Source organism: Asparagus officinalis, chromosome 4, assembly GCF_001876935.1.
Source record: "Asparagus officinalis chromosome 4, Aspof.V1, whole genome shotgun sequence".
Taxonomy (NCBI): domain Eukaryota; kingdom Viridiplantae; phylum Streptophyta; class Magnoliopsida; order Asparagales; family Asparagaceae; genus Asparagus; species Asparagus officinalis.
In genome coordinates, this window is record NC_033797.1 from 65,647,856 (window position 1) to 65,667,923 (window position 20,068).

Sequence of the window (20,068 nt, forward strand, 5' to 3'; positions counted from 1 at the left end):
CTTTAGTAATCAGCTGTCACGAGGAAGAAAAATGTAAAAGAAAACTAAACAGCATCGTGGATATCGATACTCTCTCCGTAGATTGCTCGAGTTCTATCATCTCTCTTGCTTGAATGCATTATAACACTTTGAACCCGGAGTTCCAAATTAAATTATAGCACAGCCCAATTCAGAATGCAGATTAATACCAAAACTATTGCCAGAATGAGCTCAAGTAAGAACATAATATGCTGCATCACCTCAAAAAAGAGTGAAATAATGATTGCCCAAACTGGGTAAGGAGCCCTTACATCATATAACATGGAATAAAAGCATTTTGCATGTCAGATGTACAAGGCCAATAAAAATTGACGGGGAAAATTGTAACGGAAAATTTTTTAACTTAAAAATTATCATCATCCTCAACAAATTTTAAAAGATGACTCAAAATCAACGTTTTATGATTCTTGTGGCCTTCTCTATTTTTCATGGTCATCACACCTTTCAACAACCGAGAGTAGAGTCTCTCCAGCTGCGGCACGCCATAATCATTGGTGCGCTCTATTAGGCGTTGCTTCAGGGTTCTGACCTGCTCACAGAAGTCAGCATCAATCATCACTGTATCTTGGCTGATTTCTTGAGAGGATGGGTCATCTATTAAGCTCGAGGACTCTGGAATTTCGTTAACAGGTGAGTTCTCCAATCTTTTTGAGATAACATTTGCATCTGGTTCTTGGGGTGGTGATGCATGTGAAGAGCTCGGCTTTGATGACTCTGGTTCAGAAAGAGCTCGCAATTTTTCTTCATTGGCCAAACCTAAGAGAGTTCAAGACAGTGATTATCATATTTGATTAAAGATTTAACATATTCGGGAAAGGGATCCAGATAAGTCCATTTTATATTCATGTACATAACATACTTTCAGATATCACCAAATATTTCCCGGCATCCGACTGGTGATAAGTAACCAGAGTAATTAAAAACACTAACCAGAGTAATGTAAACCACAGAAAAAATATTGCAATAAGTATGTTAAATACAAAGGTATAACCTGTGCCCTAGAACCTGTTCTGTTGAAAGGAAAAGAAAAGTATCCACCAATGTTTTTTTTCCCCTTCTCATGGTTTACTGACTATTCAAACCATAGTGGCCGGAAGCTTAATTAAAAACACCCTCGAGCAGATTTTGCCGTCAATTTATAAAATTTTCTTGAGAAATTACTGTGCTTTGTTCCACTTGAGCAAAACTGATTCATGTATACAATGAATATGCTCCAACATAGCTGCTTTAGGTGAAACAATCCAGATGATACTACACTTCAACCAAACATTGTAGTTGAAGTGTCGAAAATTTTAAGAATTATATTCTTGCTCAGACCTGCTTCAGCCCACTTTCTGTATCCTGAAATGGGATTAAAGGCCTATGTTCGGTCCTTGATACACTTATTTTGACTGAACTTGAATAAACCAATCTGGCTCTCACAGAGCCGTATACTCCAATTTACTAAATTTTCTACAGTCTAAGCAGTAAGTGATTATCGACAGTCTAAGCAGTAAGTGACTAATTTGACTAGGATAGTATCCTCAGACAATAGAAGTTTGCACAAGTTTTCAAAAGCTTATTTCTCAACAATGGAATTATTGTCATGCCAAATTCCCTCACGTTTTTCAAAATTTCTTAAATTTTTACATCATACTTTTTCTTGATTCTTAAATTGATATTGTGTTTGTCTTTGAGATACCGCAAATATATTACCTATTGGCTATCAATGTTACAAATATGAATCCAAAAGCTCTCTTTTAGTGAAAAATATGTCTAGCCCCGAAAAGTAAAAAACTCATGCAACTAAGTCGCTCCCTTTTGGCACATGTGAAAAAGCCCCAAAAACACACTTCTTATGTGTTTTATACCCCTTTTTAGCTGTCACCTCAGTAGAGACAGAAATTGGCTTTCCTATTCCCGAACTACCATCACCCTCAAGCTCTCATCTATCCTTTTTTTTACCATGAACCCATGATAAAATTTCTCCCTTCTTTTCATTCTCTTCAACTAATATCTCTTTCACCACCACCTCCGACACTGCACTCTCCTTCTCTTTCTTCTCATCCTTCCTCAACTATTATCTTTTTCGCCGCCACGACATATTTATGATTTTCCCTCTTTTCTCAACCATCTCTTCTCATCCCATAGTAATTGTGACATCACTCAAAGACTGTTTCCTTTAGCTAAAATGTTCGTCTCCTAAAGTCACGCCGAAGTTAAAATTAACATCTAAGCTTCACAGCGAAAGTCAACACCTTTTGGCTAAAATAGATAGATGTTAACTATATGAAATAGATGTTAAGTATGACTTAAGTGCTAAGTGTAGGTGATAATTATATGACCTAGCTGTTAAGTTTTAACAGATATGTATGAACTATATGAATTAGCTCAAAACAAATCAATGTTAAGTATATGGATTAACAACTACTCCATATGTATGTATGTATGTATGTTTTTTAATCCATTATGTATGTATGTATGTATATTTTTTTAATCCATAGTTATCGAGTGGCTTTGATCATTAACAAGTAAAGTTTAAAATTAACATCTATTCCGTAAATGTAACATCTATCATCAAAAAGAACCTCAGATGTTAACTTTAACTATCTTTAGCGTAAATTTAGGATATGACTGTTTTAGCCAAAGAAGATGACCTTTGAGATATATGATAGTGGTAGTGGAAATAGATGGAGATAGAGGGAGGAGGGTGGACATGGAATGGAAAAGGGGAGGGAGGAAAGTGGAGATGAGGTGAAATGAGAAGAGTGCATAGAAGGAGGGGGCGGAGAAGGATCGAAGACGGAGTTAATATGGAGGAGAGAGAAGGGAGGAGATTGAAGTTCGGTAAAAGGAAGAGGAGGGAGGATGGGTGAGGAGAGACGAGGGAGAATGTAGGACGGAGGTGGTGGAGAAGGGAGGGAGGGAGAAAGGGAGGAGAGGATGAAGAATATTAAGGGTATTTTAGGGATAGGAGAATAATATAGGTTGAGAATAGATTTATCACATGAAAAATTAGTTTTTAGAGCTTTTTGAGTCTAAAAAATGAGAAGCTTAGTCACATGAACTTTTTATTTTTGGGGCTTAGACACATTTTTTCCCTCTTTTATTTTAGATTTTTCTCCCTTTTCCATTTTTCCTTATTTTGCTTTATTTTTTAAGTTTTTTAATTTATCTAAACATTTCAGTTGGCACTATCCGCCACTAAAGCCATGCTAAAATCCCAAAATCTAAGACACACCTTGGAGCTTAGCTCTACTTTTTGTTTCCATAACATCGTTACATTTTGTAACAAACTGGAGTAAACTAAATTATTTTGCATTATATAAGTAACTAAGTTTAAAATGAGATATAAGTTATGTTTCGCACAAGAATTTGGGTAAATTAGTGTATGCAAGAGGAAGAACAGAGCGTATAGCACGTTAAGTAGCTGGTATTAATTATATTTCAGATTCTTTTCAAATAAATTATCTAGGTTCCAAACAAAGAAGCAAGTTTACTACTTGGATACAACAAATGATGCATACAGCAATTGTTGCAGGAAATCAAATTCAAATTCACTGTTTCCATACTTGTAATTATATTATTTTATATGTTTGATTTGCTGCAAAACAAGTTACAGCAAATGATGCATACAACAATTGTTGAAGGAAATCAAATTCAAATTTACTGTTTTGATATTTGCAATTATATTGGGAAAGAAATATATTTCCAATGTAAATTTAGTATTTAGTTCAAAACCAATTAGTGAAAAAAGCTACATAATTCTACCATGTAAGGTAACTTGGGTGGAGATGGCTTCCCTATTTGAATTTAAAAAGATCTTTTTGATGAGGTGCAATTTTTTAATTTTCTTTTTTTTTAAACATGCATCTTTTACTCCCACTAAACTGGCTGTAATATTTTTTTTATGTTTTTTTATAAAATGCAAGCCATTTACCTTTCTTCATTACAAAGTTGCTAACAGAATAATGTATATACAAATTTGATTGCTCTATTTACTTCTACAACTCCATTTACCTCCAACCAAACAGTCCCTAAATATGGTTACTACTTACTAGTACAATACTGGACGATGTATTTATTTTTAAGGTTCACTTTGGAATTTCTCTTGTAAGTTGTAAATCTATATGAAAAAAGAGTTGATTCTGATAGTCACATGTGAATCGAGAAAAAGTCATCTGAACAAAATATATATCAATTTCCTTAGAGAGAAATTATGCTGTTCTCCTTGGTGAACACAGTAGGAAAACCAGTTGGTCATTTTGTCACTCATCTTAAAATTGAAGATTCTAGTTGCTTCTATTCTTTTATACCTCTCTTTTCTCTCAAACTCATTGTTCCACCCTTTTCGATGGAAATTATTAATATTTTCCCCATATCCTCTCAAAGTTTCAACTTACAAAAGTTTTATTCATTTGTGTGTAATTTGAGGAATTTATAATTCTAAATAAACAAAGTCCTCTCATAATACTCTCCCTCAAGATGAAGCATATATATCGTATATGTCCAACTTGTCACAAATGATATCCACTTGTTTTCCCAAAAGACTTGGTAAAAAGATTTGTAAATTGATTCTTTAATGATATATATATATATATATATATATATCCCCATCGTGTATCTTTTCACATACAAAGTGACAATCAACCTCAATGCATTTCGTTTGCTAGTAGAATAGCTAGTAAAACAAAGGATTCTCAGTAATGTGAATAGCAACCTATCATCATCACATGAGCTTATAGGATACTTTAGTGCAAAATCAAGCTCAATTAACATGTATTTAATCTAGATTAACTCACAGGTCACATTTGTCATTGCACAATATTCTAACTTAGTACTGGATCAGGGTAATACACTCTGCTTCTTACTCTTACATAATACAAGATTTTCTCCGAGAAATACAATATTGTGTAGTTGTTCGCTTATCAATTCACGACCATATCCAATCTGCATCAAAGAAACATGCAATGCCAGTGTCATCGCTTGGATCGGGACGTTACATGCTACTTCTTGCTCTTCCAGTTCCAGGATACAATATTTTCTCCAAGAAAGACTGTCATATACTTGATTGCTTATCAATTTGCAACCCTACCCAATTTGCATCAAAGATACATGCAAAGCTAGTATATCACAATCTAAATAAAGAAGCCCCTTTCTTGGAACTTTCTTCAACTATCCGAACCTTTCATCACAACATTTCAATGAGTTGTTCTTAGTGGTAAAAGATATTGGCTCAACAACACTTACAGCAAAGAAACAGTATATGGTCTGGTTATTGTTAAATTATTTTGCTTACAAGCTCTCAATTCTCTCGGATTCCTCCAAAAGCTCCCTTGATTTGCTAGCAACTTATCATTACCTTCACTGATAAATCAATATTCATACAACCTAGCATTCCAGCTTATGTGAGCACATCAAATATATACTTTCTTCGAGAGAATAAAATCCTTTCTTAGACCTTGCAAGTTGAATAACCAATAAATAGCTTAAGGATTCAAGATTCTTTGTCCTAAAAATTTTGTTGCAAATGTAGATTCAAATCCTCAACTCCTTATGCATCATCGCATAATGTTATCTACATGTATCACAGAGTATTATCTTCATGTTACCGCCAAAATACGGAGTAATATTTTTGAGAACGAAGGAGTCCAAATCATATACAATACAAGAAAATCGTCCAAACAAAGCTCGTGTTAGAAGCCATATAATGACCTTTTGAGTTTGTACATCATCTCAGACTCCTTCTGGGCACCAAAACTAGGCGGTTATTCCATAAACACATCATATCAAAAATACCATTGAGAAAGACAATCTTGACACCCAACTAACGAATAAACCAATAATGTGCTATAGTCATAAAGATTAGTATCTGCACGTAAGTCAATTTCTCCGCAAGAGAAAAATTATCTCGATGCCTTGATGGTGAAGACCATACACTTGTGAATATCTTTTTTGCGATCAATCTTGCGTTCAAAAAGGCAAGTGAGTCGCCTGGGTTTAAGTTAACATTATAATAACAACAACTAACTTTTTTCCCTAGAAAAAGAGCAACTAGATCACAAATGACATTTTGCTCTAAAGCTATCATCTCCTTCTGCATTGCCTCTGCCTAACATGGGAAAGAAAGGGTTGTTGACAAATACTTGGAAACATCGAGTGAGTCTATAGAAGAGATAAAAGTACAATATGTTGGTTAACGAGAATAGAAGACAAAATAAGAAAGAGGATGAGAAATATATGTGTTTACCCTTGAGAAGAGCAACTAAAAGATCACTATCACGGATATGCCATGTACTAAAGAGTTCTGCAGAGGTAATCGCAGTAGATTAAGTTGGAATTAAAGTAGATAGCAGCATAGAAGCAGAAGAGTTAAGCCATGTATACACTTAAACAAGATTTACAAACATAATGGTATTGTATTCAGTGTTGTATCATATTTGATGGAGCACTGGCGGTTCGTGCCTGACAAACAAGAAAGCAAGAGAAGTCATCCTCATATTCACAAGAAGGAGATTCACTACTAAACCTGATTGAGACTCGAGGAACCTACCATATACTGGAAGTATGTACTAGTCTATAGTTGGATTCAAATTATGTTTCGTTTTGGGGATCATTATTGTAGACAAAACACCCTCGAGGAAGCACTCTTGGCTGAGACTTGAGAAAGACATTCTTGACTGGACTCGAGAAAAACACTCGAGGGATTAAGAATCAACTTTTGTTTTATAGAGATCATAATTATGGACAAAACAAGAAGAAACGAAAAATCTTTAGAGTCGAGGAAAATAACTCGCTATTAAGATATAAAATCAAATATGGGATTTTTGTTAGCTAAAACAATAAAAATCATGTGGTTGATTAAATAACATGAAGAGAGAATGACATCACTCCAAACCTTTTGGAACATTATTTCATATCATACTATTATAAAAGTGTGTTGCTATGTTAAAATATTTCTTCCCAAATTGCCCTCCGATTTATGTTACAAAACATACATGTATACATAAAACACTTAAATATACATATAAACATAAACATACATATACACATACATACATGCATATTCAAACCATACATTTTATTCTATTTATGACATCATTACTAATACAATAAACATGGCAAGTAACAGAAATAATTAATATATTATTTTTTATCATGTTAGTTCTTATTAAATAACGTAATAACTTACTTTAGATATTAGGTATTATGTATTAAAAATAGTTTTAAGAATTCTTTATATAGGTACATGAAAGGGAGAAGGAATAAAAAATAGCTCATGCCCAAAAAATTGTTTATGCCCAAGAGAGTTTTAATCTGTGTTTAGGCTTAAAAGGTAATAATATCAAGTGAATTTTAGTAGGAAAAAATTTAATTCAGGCATGTCCAAGAGGGTATTAATCTATGTTTAGGCTTAAAAGATAATAATGTCAAGTGCGGTGTTATCGAGGCGCAAGGCGCAATGCAAAGTCCCCTTATGCGCACCATGTACAATGTGCATTGCGATGCGCGCGCCTTGCTGAAGCGAGACGCACAACTCAAATAGATCTTTTCCAACATAGCAAACAAGTAGCACAATAATGAAATGTTTAGTCACCCTTATCATCATTGTCATCAAAATCAAGTAGAATATTCTCATCCTCGAGGCCATAAATTGTTAGTAATAGTGTGCTACAATGAAGAATCAAGAATCATTTTTACTGTTTTACATAAATCTTTCTTTTACATATTTACATAAACGATTGAATAACAAGCTTCTCTTATCTACATTCAACTTTCAACTATGTTCCTTACTTCCATATTCCAATTGTTTTAAAGTCAGATTTTGAAAAGATAAAATAATCCGAAGAGTAATTATCAAACCTCTAACACCAATAAAAAAAGTGTTGGAGATTGGAGTTAAAAAGAAAAACTAAAGAAAAGAAAACAATCAAACAGAAAGAAACAAAGAAGAGAAGAGGCAAAAAAGAGAAAAAAAGGGCAAAAATACAAAACCTGAAAAGAGAAAAAAGAAGAGAAGGAACTTACCTCTCGCCGCTCGTTGCTTGCCGGAGTCTGGTCACCAGCCGCATGAATCCACTCACCGCTCGTCTTAATCCCTCGCCGCTCGAGACAAAAGAAGAGAAGACGATCGAGAGAGACGCCACCTCAGAGAATCGTTAGGACTCAATTCGTAGTCGGGTGCGGTTCTTTTTTGTTTTTGGGCAAGCGGGTTTAAACTAAATCAGGTTTATTACCCGAAAACCCATATTTGACAAATCAAAAACTGAAGAGCTCGCTTCAGTGCGCCCTAGCACGGGATGACAACGAGGTGTCATCCAGGCGCGCGCCTCGGCCAAGTGAAGCGCCCTGCACTTGCTGCGGGGCATTGTTCCACCGCGTCACACCGCCCAGCGCCTCAAGCGCGCGCCCCGTTAGCGCATTGATGACACTGGCAAATTTTAGTAGAAAAAAGATTAATTTAGGCAACCTACCAATAATAATAATAACACGCTTATTCATTGTCCATCATCTGTTTCATTAGCATTGTGAAGCTGGGTAAGGCGCCATCTCATAGACAATAAATATTCTATATGCACTCCTATTCTCATGAGATGCACCACGTTTTGGCTATTTTATTATGTTTAAATAAATAAAACACCCACTATCATCTTAAACTTCCAACTACCTATACGCGTTCTCAATCTCTACATATATAAATCCATACTCCTTAACCGAAAAGAAAGAGAATTTTATAACTCTTCATTTCTCACTCTTCGCTAAATAAGAATTTATTGACACCACTTATAGAAACATTATAACTCTTCTTCTCCCAATAAATTACTCTTACCTATTTTCTTCAACCAAAATTCTAGTCAATCAAGATGGCAAGATTTCAATCCTTATTTTACTCTCATTGTTCCTCTGAGCTTCCACTTTCTAGGTTAATCCCATTCAATCACTTAACTGAAAGCTTTATTTGGATCCTTACGGGAGGATAAGCGGAGCAAAGACTATTAATTGTTTTAGGATCGAAATTGCCTAGTCATTCAGATTATACAACAAAAACTCAACTGAAAGTTTGATTTGGATCTTTCCGGGAGGATAAGCAAAACGAAAACTATTTATTCTTTTAGGGATCGAATTTGCCTAAATAATGTCCCTCAATAGTTCATTTTGAATTCTTTCAATTTACTTTTAAATTTGTCAATTTGATGTGAGCTTTTTGAGAATAAATTTTATGTGATTTTAGTCGTTATTGAGATGACTCATTTTGATGTGATTTGGATTGCTATAGTGAAAACTGAAGTTAGTTCCTTGATTGAATGGAGGATCCACTTATGAGATTATAATAGTTTAATTTTTTGCATGTGATTGCCTATTAAGTTGAATTTTTGTTTTTCATGTGTACAATCTTTCTTATATTTTTAACCCACCGAGAAATAATAAGCTTTAGGTTGTGACAGGTTACAAATTATCAATTAATATAGAGAATCTGAAGCCCTTGTGAACCAAAAAAATATCATAATAATATTTGATTCCTTTACAAATAATTTTCATCTTACAATGTGAGATCAAGAACTTTGCTTTCGAGGATATATAGGAGATTACAATAGACGTTACAAAATTACAAAGTCATGGCTTAGTTTAAGGATGTATACCCGTAAATAATAGGTTGGATATAAGAAAATAAATAAAAGGTTGGAAAGTAATGACCATTGTTAGCTTCTTTCTTATAAGAATATAATTATATGTGGATGCCAGAGAATGTGTATGATCAAAACAAAATCAGAGAATGTCTAAAAGGAAAATATAACAATGATCAATTTAATAAAATTTAACTTCAAACGCTATGCCTATATGAACCATCTAGGAAATAAGAAATATATAAGCATTTCATGGTGGAATAATGCACATAGATTAAAATTAAAACAACATGATGATAGAAAGAAAATTGATGCATCTAGAAGATATTATTTTCCTTCCTCAAAGACATTAAAATATTAAGTGAGGATCAGTGGTAATTAAAGATACTGGACCTCATCATTGATGATGAATGAATTAAAGTGATAATTTTCTTTTTTTATGCTTTTCTATATATAAAATGAATTTCAAACTTTTTATTTTTTTTAAACATTACTAGTTTATTTATAGTAGTTTTCTACGAGTAATACATTTGCATAACAAAGTGTACAACAAGGATTATGCATGATGTTAGGTAAATTCTTATTTAATCTACTCTAGCATATAAATAAGTACACACACGTTGCACTATACTAGTGAACTAAAAGTGCCCAGTTAATTTCAAGAAAATGACGTTTTTTACACGCCGCACTCATTTTGTCAAGTATACATACAGAGGATTGATGCAAAATATTGTTTGTTCCATAAGATCCATGAAGCACGAGCCAAAACAGTCCTAAACATTATGAAATCTAAATTTTTTTATAGATGTGTGGGTCGGTGTAGCCTGGTCAGTTATATTGCAATGAGTGGTGGGTGGCGGGGCAACGATCATGATAACAGGATGGTGATGCTGGCAGCAGGGTTGCAACATGATGGGAGAGGGGCAGCAAAGATGGTGATGGTGGCAGAGGGTTGTAGTAAAGGAGGAGGTGCAGCGGAAGTGAGGTGCAGCAAAAGCGGTGATGGTGGCAGTCTAGATGGGGTTTGAAGGGGTGGCAGAAGGATGAGTTTTGAGGGGTCTGAATGAGATTTGAGGAGGAATGAGTTTTATGGCGCAAGCTTAGGCTTATGGTTTTCAAAGAGAGGCTAAGTTTTTGATAAAGGAAGGCTCTGACACCATGTCATTTGAAGAATTTAGAGAGATTAGAGTGGTAATTTACCTCTTCTACTTACCTTTATTTCTAACAGAACACTAATCCAATCCTAAGTAACTTTCTAAACTAAACAACTTTCTAAATAAACTAAGTCCTTTCATAACACTCCTAACATCTAAATGGATAATATCTATGAGCCGCACATACTCCTTATAATGTCATCTTTTATCTGCCTGCCTCTATCACACAATCTTATACTTGCATACTCAGATTGAATTCAATATTGTTTCAGAAGTCACATACGAGCAAAAGAAAAGTGAATTAAAATCTTCGCATCTAAAATGGAGTAAAACTTACCTAGTTGCTCACTCTCTGAGTTTTTCTTTGCCCGCTTCAATGCTTCGTAACTCTGTGATAAATTTATCTCTGGCTGAACATTGCGCAGCCGGGCGCTGGTTCTAGTTACAGAAGCCAGCTGAACAACAGGTAGTGATGGAAGGCACAAGCCCTCCATATCATCAGCTACATGAACAGGGCCCCCTTGTGCTGCAATCTTGTCACAAAATGAGACCAATGCTGGGTCCATCTGAGATAACATACCTTGTACCTGAGACGTAAAGGATCATGTAAATTTTAATGCAAATGGAATTCTGATTTAAAATTCAAGTTCTTTTAACAACAAATTTACACAGGACATTACCACATCACGAAGCTCATAAGCTCTGCTCACAATCCTAGAACCATTGTAATCATCTCCATTGTATGCCTGTTTATAGACTTCAAGAAACGTTAGCAAGAGCATGAAGTTCAAGATGAAAAAATCTACTTTCATCACTGTGACAGACATTACTGCATATTGACTTCTCAACGTAACCCAAACGCTACAGAAAATGAGATGCAAAGTTGCAGACTCCAAAAGAATATATATTTAGGGAAAAACAGAAAACTCATAGTAAGATTAAAGTAATGCCAAAAGATACCTTAGCATTGGCCACAATCAGGTCAAAGTCTTGCATGAATGTTACACGTGTGAGATATTGCCCACAGTCCACACGTTGCAACAAAGTAGCCATATCCATGGGATTCTGAACAACGGAATGGTAATTTGGTGCATCCTCATCCGAGACTGGGTAATGAAACACGCTGAACCGTTTATCATACAAAATCCTGCATGGTGATAGCATAATCGAGTAAATGAATCATACTTAAAATTTATATAGTTGAATAACCAACAACAACCTAAGCTTAGATATAGGTCTAATAGAGATGGAAACACAAAATTTGAATAGCTTCGTATTACTGAAAATAAAAAGTACTGATAAAGTATCTCAACTCTATGGCTGTTCTCTGCCTCACAACTGAGCTACAGAAATCAAAATCACCTTTCCCTTCCTAATGTAGGACAATTTTCGAGGATAGCTGTTAAATTCCAGCATGAAATGAAATGGCTTGACCAAAGGGACAAATATCTCCATACCAACCCATTCAATGCACAAGGCTCTTCAATGATAATGAGGAATATGAAATTTCACGCCAAAAAAGAATAAATCCATTCTCAGCTGATTATAACTTACATAACTGTTCCAACCCACATAGTACGCATTCCATGGACGAACCACACCAGTTCATGTTAATTTTCATGCCTTGAAAAAATATCACTACAGAAGATTTTTTTTTCAATAATGGACCAAAAAGACCTTGGTGTTTGTGTGCATCTTGCATTTGTGAAATGGGATATATGCTGATAAGGGAGGAATTTTCCTATGTTGTACTACACTTCAAATGTGTAGTGGGCCATATGCCAGAACACATGCCACGAAAAAGAAGAAATCTACGCTTAACATTTCGGAGCATGTGATCCTGTACAACAATGTAGATCATCCACTTAAAGGGTTCAGCATATGAACTCAAGTGAGTTGTGAAGCTCGAAAAAAAATGGCGTTTTTGGGGATAATAAATAAATTCGAAGGAATTGATTGGGCCAATTGAAACAACAAATTTTGTGGCTCAAAAAATTTGGGGTGAAGCTGTTCCTTCTTTAATCTCTGATTCTCTTTTTGTTTCAAAGCCCAATTCCTCACAGCCCAAAGTTTGGCCTGTTTTGGGTGAAACTAGGGTTTGTGATGAAACTAGGGTTAAGTTTGTGGCGATATTGATAAAAGCGATTGGGTTAGTGTTGTTAAACGAAACCCTAGATCGCCGCAGTCTATCAAAAAATCTACTTCTCCCCTTCATCTTTCTGCCGATCTTATCTGAAGGAATCGATTGTGCTTTCGTTGTGGAGGATCGAAACACATGACGAAAGATTGTAGAGATCTGATTGTGTGTTTCAGATGTCGAGGAGTTAGGCATGAAGCTAAGAATTGTTTTCGATTTGAAGCTGGAGGTCGTGGTAATGGAGGTAGAGGATCTGGATACGGTGGGCGTGGTCATTTTGGTGGTCGATCTGGAGGTAATCTTGGGAATCGTGGTGGCGATGGTCGTTTTGGGCAAAACCCTAATAACGATCGTGGTGTTGGTCGGTTGAATCCTTGGCAATGGCGTCGGGAGAGGACGACGTCAGTTCAATCCTCTTCAAGAAAACAGGATTCTTTCCGACAGCAGGATAAAGGCAAAAGACCTCTTTCGTCAGTAGTTGAAGGGCAAGAAAATGTTCTCCAGTGTCAAGATCTTAGGCCAAGAGATTTTGGGGATCTGGAGGCTGAATTGAAGATTTCAGGTGATCGTCCTTGTTTCTCTTCCGCTGTTCTTCGTTTTGAAGGAGAGGTGAATTCTGGCTTTCAAAAATTCAGAAATTTTGCTATATTTCTTTTGTTGAAGGGGGTAATGTCTCTTTAGAAAGGCTGGAGTTAGATTTGAGAGCTTATTTTCCGTTAAATAAACATTAGGATGCGATGCTTTTTACTAATGGAGAAGTTTTAGTTAAGATTCAGTCGTGGAGACAAATGGAGGATTTAATAAAAATGGGGGTTTTATCTCTAAGATCTTGTAAAATTAAGTTTCGAAGATGGAATGCTTGGGAAGGGAATGTGGTTGAAAAGAGAAATTCTCAGGTGTGGATCAAATTGAAAAATGTTCCTCCTCATTTATGAAATAGAGAATCCTTTGAATTGATGGTGAAGCCTTTTGCTGATTTAGTTGATCCTGATCCGCTAACAAATGTTGGTTCTGAGTTTGTGGACGTTGTTTTGTTAGTCAAATGTTCAGAATACATTGACGTTCCTAAAGTCTTGAAGATTTTTGTTGGAAAAAATCAGTATAATGTTGAAGTTTCTGTTATGTCGGTTATGGGTGAAGTTGTTGAAGTGGAGAAGAAAAAACAGAAAGTGGATCATTTGAAAGATAACAATCAGAGCTCTTACCAGGATAAATGGTTTAAGGGGAGAAAGGACAGTGGATCTGGTTCTTCTGACAATACTTCATGAACTGTTAGACAGGATTTGCGGGATAATCCATGGGATTCTCCAGCTGCCAGATTGTGGAATGAGGCTAAGTCGTTTTATCAAAATAAAAAATCTGTGTGGGGAATTTGGAAAGATAATTCTCCAAAAGATATTAGGGCTGAGCAAGTTACAGAACAAGTGATGATTTCTGAAAATGAAGTGTTGGTTGATAAGGATATGGATGGTGATGATAGTAAGAGTAAAGTGTCTGAGGTGGAGTTAAATGTTTCTTTGTCTCCTATCATTTCTGAAAAGACAATGTAGATCATGAGATAGAAGAGAATGTTTTAATTAAAGATTCTAAAAGCAAAGCTCTTATGGTTAATGAAATTAATAATGGTGAGAAATGGTTGCCAGTGATTTTCAATAGTAAGGAAGTTTTAGAAAAGGAAGAGAACATTCCAATTATTCAACCGCTGAATTCCTTACCTCCTTCAGATCCTAGTTTCAATTCAAAAGTTGCTTATGTCAGAAGATGTTCTAGGTTTGTGGATTATGAACCTATGACTGCTTTGGATAGAGTTACTTCCAGAGCTGCTTGGAAAAATACTGATAAAAGTTCCCATGGAGCTTCTTCAAGTGGTTCAGGTGAAAGTTCTTCTTCTTTGGGCTTTTTTTTTGTTTCTATTCTATTTGATGTTTGTTCTGATAAGCAGATAAAAAATTTTGCTTCAAACTGTGCCATTATTCTTCATCCTCAAGGGGATCCCTTAAAAAAAGTGAGGCAAATAGAGCAGGAGAGAGCTAATTTTGAGTAGACTTTGCTTCCTTGTGCCTGAGGAGTTTGGTATTATCCCTATGTTGGTTACATGGAATGTAAGAGGACTTGGTTTGAATACCAAAAGATTTGGAGTTAAAGATTTTTATCAATTAAATAAATTTGAAATAATTTGTTTACAGGAAACAAAGTTAAGTTGTGTTGATGATAAGATTTTAAAAGCCTGGGAGGCAATACTTTTGAGTGGGTTTATATACCCTCCATTGGTGCTTCTGATGGGATTTTGATTGGTTGGAATAGTAACAAATGGAAGAAATTGCAGGACTCTTCTGGTGTTTTTGTTTTGACTGTGGTCTTACAAAATAAGAGAAATGATTTTGTTTGGAACATTTCTTCAGTTTATGGTCCTCACTGTAATAGTGAGAGAGCTCTGTTTTGACAGGAGCTTAGAAATATCAAGTATAATTTCTTAGGACCTTGGGTTGTGGTGGGAGATTTTAATGTTACTATTAATGCTGCTGAAAGAAAGGGTAAAACTAATCATAGAAAATAAATGGAAGAGTTTAAAGAGGTGATCAATGAGTTGGAACTGATTGATAGTCCTTCACATGGGAGACAGTTTATTTGGACTAATAAGAGAAGACTACCTTCTATGGCTAGACTGTATAGAGTTTTTTTCAACTGCTGCTAAAAATATGCATCAAACAATGGAGATTTGGATGATGATGCATCCAAATTGAGATTTGTGAGAATATTGTTAAACAAAAAAAGTTCATCTGCTGCTAAGAATATTGTTGGTAAATTAAGATTTATGAGAAAATGCATCAAACAATGGATTCATTCTAATTTTTATAGAGTTGAACGAAAAAAGTTGTTGGATAATCTCTTAGAATGGGAAGTTTTAGAGGAAAATAGAGATTTGGATGATGATGAATTGATTAAGAATATTTCCATTCAGTTGAATGAGATTTTGCTACAAGAGGAGCAAATGTGAAAGCAAAGATCTAAAGCACATTGGCTGAAAGAAGGGGACAATAACACTGTATATTTTCATAAAATTGCTAATGGTAGGAAAAGAAATAATTTGATTGCTTCAATTACTGTTAATAATGTGATGGTTAGCTCTGAAGAAGGTGTAGCTCAGATTTTTTCAAATCATTATAAACAGATCTTTGGTCAGAATGAGCCTTATAGATGCCATCTTGAATGGAATAGGTTATTTCCAATGATAGAATGAGGTCCTAATGATATTGAAACTTCTTTTACTGAGGAGGAAGTTTATAAAACAGTGTTTGATATGAATAGGGATAAATCCCCTGGACCAGATGGATTTCCTGCTTTATTTTTTTAAGTTTTTTGGGATATGGTGAAAGAATATATTATGAAGATTTTTGAGGAGTTTTATGAGGGCAACTTAGAGATCAATAGGCTCAATTATGCTCATATTGTGCTTATTCCAAAAAAAATAAGGCTATTACAGTCAATGATTATAGACCCATCAGTCTCCTAAATGTTATCTTTAAAGTGATTACCAAAGTTTTGACTAATAGATTAAATTCTAAGCTGGAATGACTTATTGACCATGTTCAATCTGGTTTCATCAAAAACAGATTTTTGCTTGATGGAGTGGCTGCAGCTCAAAAGATTATTAATGATTGCTTTCAGAATAAAAAAATGGAGGAATTTTATTAAAATTAGATTTTGTGAAAACATATGACATGTTGGATTAGGATTTTATTTTAGAGGTTTTGAAAGCTAAAAATTTTGGTGTTAAATGGTTAAAGTGGGTTAAGTTGTGTTTAAGAGGGGATATGTCTGCCATTAATATTAATGGTAAACATGGGAGTTGGATTATGTCCAAAAAAGGTGTTCGTCAAGGAGATCCTCTTTCACCTCTTCTTTTTGTTCTAGCAGCTGATTCTTTCACCAGAATGTTGAATCTTGCAGTTGAAGCTCATCTTATTGAAGGTTTAGGCCCTGTTAATATGGCTCACAAAGTTTGTTGTTTGCAATATGCAGATGATACTTTGATCTTTTGCAAAAATAAAAAAGAACAGTTGACAGTTAAAGTTGATTTTATACTATTTTGAACTTGCTTCTGGATTAAAAATAAGTTTTAACAAGAGTTTTCTTATAGCTCTTGAGAATAATGATAAAAATAAGTTTTAACAAGAGTTTTCTTATAGCTCTTGAGAATAATGATTCTTTACAACAAAGTTTGGCCACTATGTTGAATTGTAAAAGTGCTCTTGAGAATAATGATTCTTTACAACAAAGTTTGGCCACTATGTTGAATTGTAAAAGTAGGAATTTTCTCATTACTTATTTGGGGGTACCTCTGAGACCTGAAAAATTAAAAAGAGATGATTGGTCTCCTCTGAATGAGAAAATTGAGAGAATGTTAGCTTTGTGGAAAGGCAAAACTTTATCTAGAGGGGTAGACTAGTTTTAGTTAATTCAGTTCTATCTTCTATGCCTAATTTTTGGTTATCCTTTTTCTTATTTTCTTCTTGGGTCATTGATAAAATTGATAAGATGAGAAGAATATTTTTTTGGATTGGGTCTTTAGATCATAAGAGTTGTACAAATCTGATTAAATGGGAGGAGATTTGTAGACCTAAGCTTTTTGGTGGTTTAGGAGTTATAAATCTAAAAATCATGAATAAAGTTTTGTTAGGGAAATGGTTTGATGATAAACATGTGCTTTGGAAACAAATCAGCTTTTATAAATATTTTGAAAGAAAAGATTGGACAGAATTTTTTCATTATGGTAAAGTGAATTTATCTCAATTCTGGAAAAATTTGTATGTTAATGCTGATAGTTTCTTATGCAGTACTCATGTAGAGGTGGGAGAAGAAAATCATACTTTGTTTTGGCTTGATAAATGGTTAGGTTCATCTACTCTTGCTTCTTTATTTCCATCTCTTTTTATTATCACTTCTTTTTCGTTTGCTTCTATCAACAGTCTGAGAAAAAAAAGAAATAAAATATGGATATGGGATATTCAGTTCAAGAGGCAATTGACTGGAAATTTGGTTTTTCAGTTTCTGAATATGTTGAATCTCATCAAGGACTTAATTTTGGAACAAAGAGAAGATAAAAGAATTTGGCTATGGGAGGCAAATGATATTTACACTGTAAAATCTTGCTATCAATTTCTTACTGATGGAGGTTTAAGGTTTGATTGTGTAAAAATTTGGAAACTTGTTATTCCTTTAAAAGTGAAAATTCTGGTTTGGTTGGCTTTACGACAAAGTTTAAATACAAAAGATATTCTGGATAAAAAAGGAATTCATTTAGTGATGACTTGTTGTTTATGCTTTAAATCAGAAGAGTCATATGCATTTGTTTGTTGAATGTGAGTTTGTATACTCAATTTGGAGATCTATTCCGTTCAAATTAAAAATTGAGAAAGATTTTAAAATGAAGTCTTTAAAGGAAATTTGGATTAATTGGGTTGCTGGTGGGAATGATGATTGCAAAATGAAAAGAGATGTTATTATTTGTTCTCTTATTTGATGCATATGGCAGGAGCGTAACGATAGAATTTTTTCTAACAAGAAGAAGAGGTCTATTGAGCTTCTGAGTAAGATTTTGACATTCTCAACCTTCTGGCTACGTTCTATGAATATCTCTGCTCGAGCGGCCAGGCTTTAAGAGAGAAGAAGAAAGAGGAATGAGTTATCTAAAGTTTACAAGCTGCTGGAGCTGCAGGAAGAGAGAACAGGAGTTTTGGAAACTCTGTGATTCAGCTAGAAAGATGATCTCTGGATGTAGTGTCTTAGATGATGTTTTGATATTAAAAACTTTGCTGAGTATGGAACTCACTGCTATTTTAGTTTAGTAGTAGTAGATAAGTGTTTTGGGAGTTTTAATACTTTGTGTAAAAGTGTGTTTTTGTTTGTTTTGTAATTTCAGTTGGGATCTAAGTGCACATTTTTGGTTGGGGATGTGCACATTATATGTAACAACCAGTTTATGTTAATTTAGCTGGTTGGGTTACTGTTATGGTAATCCATCTTTTTTCTCAAAAAAAAAAAAGGGTTTAGCATATTTTAGCAGTTACTGCAACAAAACTTCGTTCATTTCTCTCGCATACATGTATAAAAGACGGTGCATGTGTAACGACAAGAAATTATGTATTTTCACAGTAAGCATTATGAAGATTTTCAAAACTCGCACCCATTTATCCACTATAGTTACAGTGACAAAAAGGAATCATGTCATGGATCACTTAAAAAGCTTTGAGAACACAACTTTTTTAACCACACATACCATGATGAAGTTTATTCCTAGATACCTACTAAGTTTTTACCCATGTACATACACAATTCTTATGTTTATAGGTTGAAACATCGAATCCTAAACTAAAGCAGAAATATTCTTCTACGGGATTACCAATTTGGCAAACTAGAGGGATGCAATATTACAATATAACTATAAGATGAAAATATTAATAACAAACGACTCTCAGATGATATGAAGCATTCTACTTTTGATCTCTGGCCCCATTAACACTCAAATCAACTGTTGGTATTATGCTGCTCAATGCAAATTATTAAATGAAAACTAGGTTAAGAAAAAAATAACTGAAGTTGCCAAAATGATTAGTCAACCACAACATGCAGTTACGTGCAAAGATCAGACACATTAGTTTGTATTAATATCTAGTGATCTCTATAGGCCTAAATCTTCAAGGTAGAAAAAGCAAGCATACCGGTTGCAGACATCCCGGAGACACATCCGTAAACGGCGAAGAGCATGCTGTTCAGCCTCTGCCTTGGCCTTCAACTCTGAAGCTTTGGGACCACTCACTTCTTTTGGTGCTTTGGGCAGCTCTGGAAGTGGTCTTGATTCTTCAGGTGTATTTGCTGATTCTTCCTGCTGGATGGAGAAGATAGCTTCGACCAACTGCTCAATAAATTTGGACCTGTCATCCATGGTTGGTTTATCCACTGTATACCTATCCAACAACAATGTAGAATAAGTTGACTGACATTGATTAACTATACAATAAAGAACTTGCATTGACTAGAAAACAGGCATATCTGCACAACTATGACAGTGACAGCAATATAATCAGAGCATAAGAATATTCCTTAATATATAGTCATTGAGGACTGCTACA

The 20,068-nt window shown here is 34.6% G+C and overlaps 1 protein-coding gene across 2 annotated transcripts in view; it reads right to left on the minus strand.

Moving 5' to 3' along the window:
- The window catches only part of LOC109837608 (ATPase family AAA domain-containing protein At1g05910), a 29,930-nt gene continuing 10,077 nt past the window's right edge, over window positions 216–20,068 (minus strand). For both annotated transcript variants that reach the window (XM_020405926.1, XM_020405925.1), the window contains exons 7-11: window positions 19,658–19,903; window positions 11,759–11,945; window positions 11,479–11,544; window positions 11,136–11,385; window positions 216–795 (exon numbers count right to left, since the gene is read on the minus strand). In XM_020405926.1, the coding sequence (XP_020261515.1) occupies window positions 383–795; window positions 11,136–11,385; window positions 11,479–11,544; window positions 11,759–11,945; window positions 19,658–19,903 (1,162 nt within the window). In that variant the 3' untranslated portion in view covers window positions 216–382. The remainder of the gene's footprint in view (window positions 796–11,135; window positions 11,386–11,478; window positions 11,545–11,758; window positions 11,946–19,657; window positions 19,904–20,068) is intronic.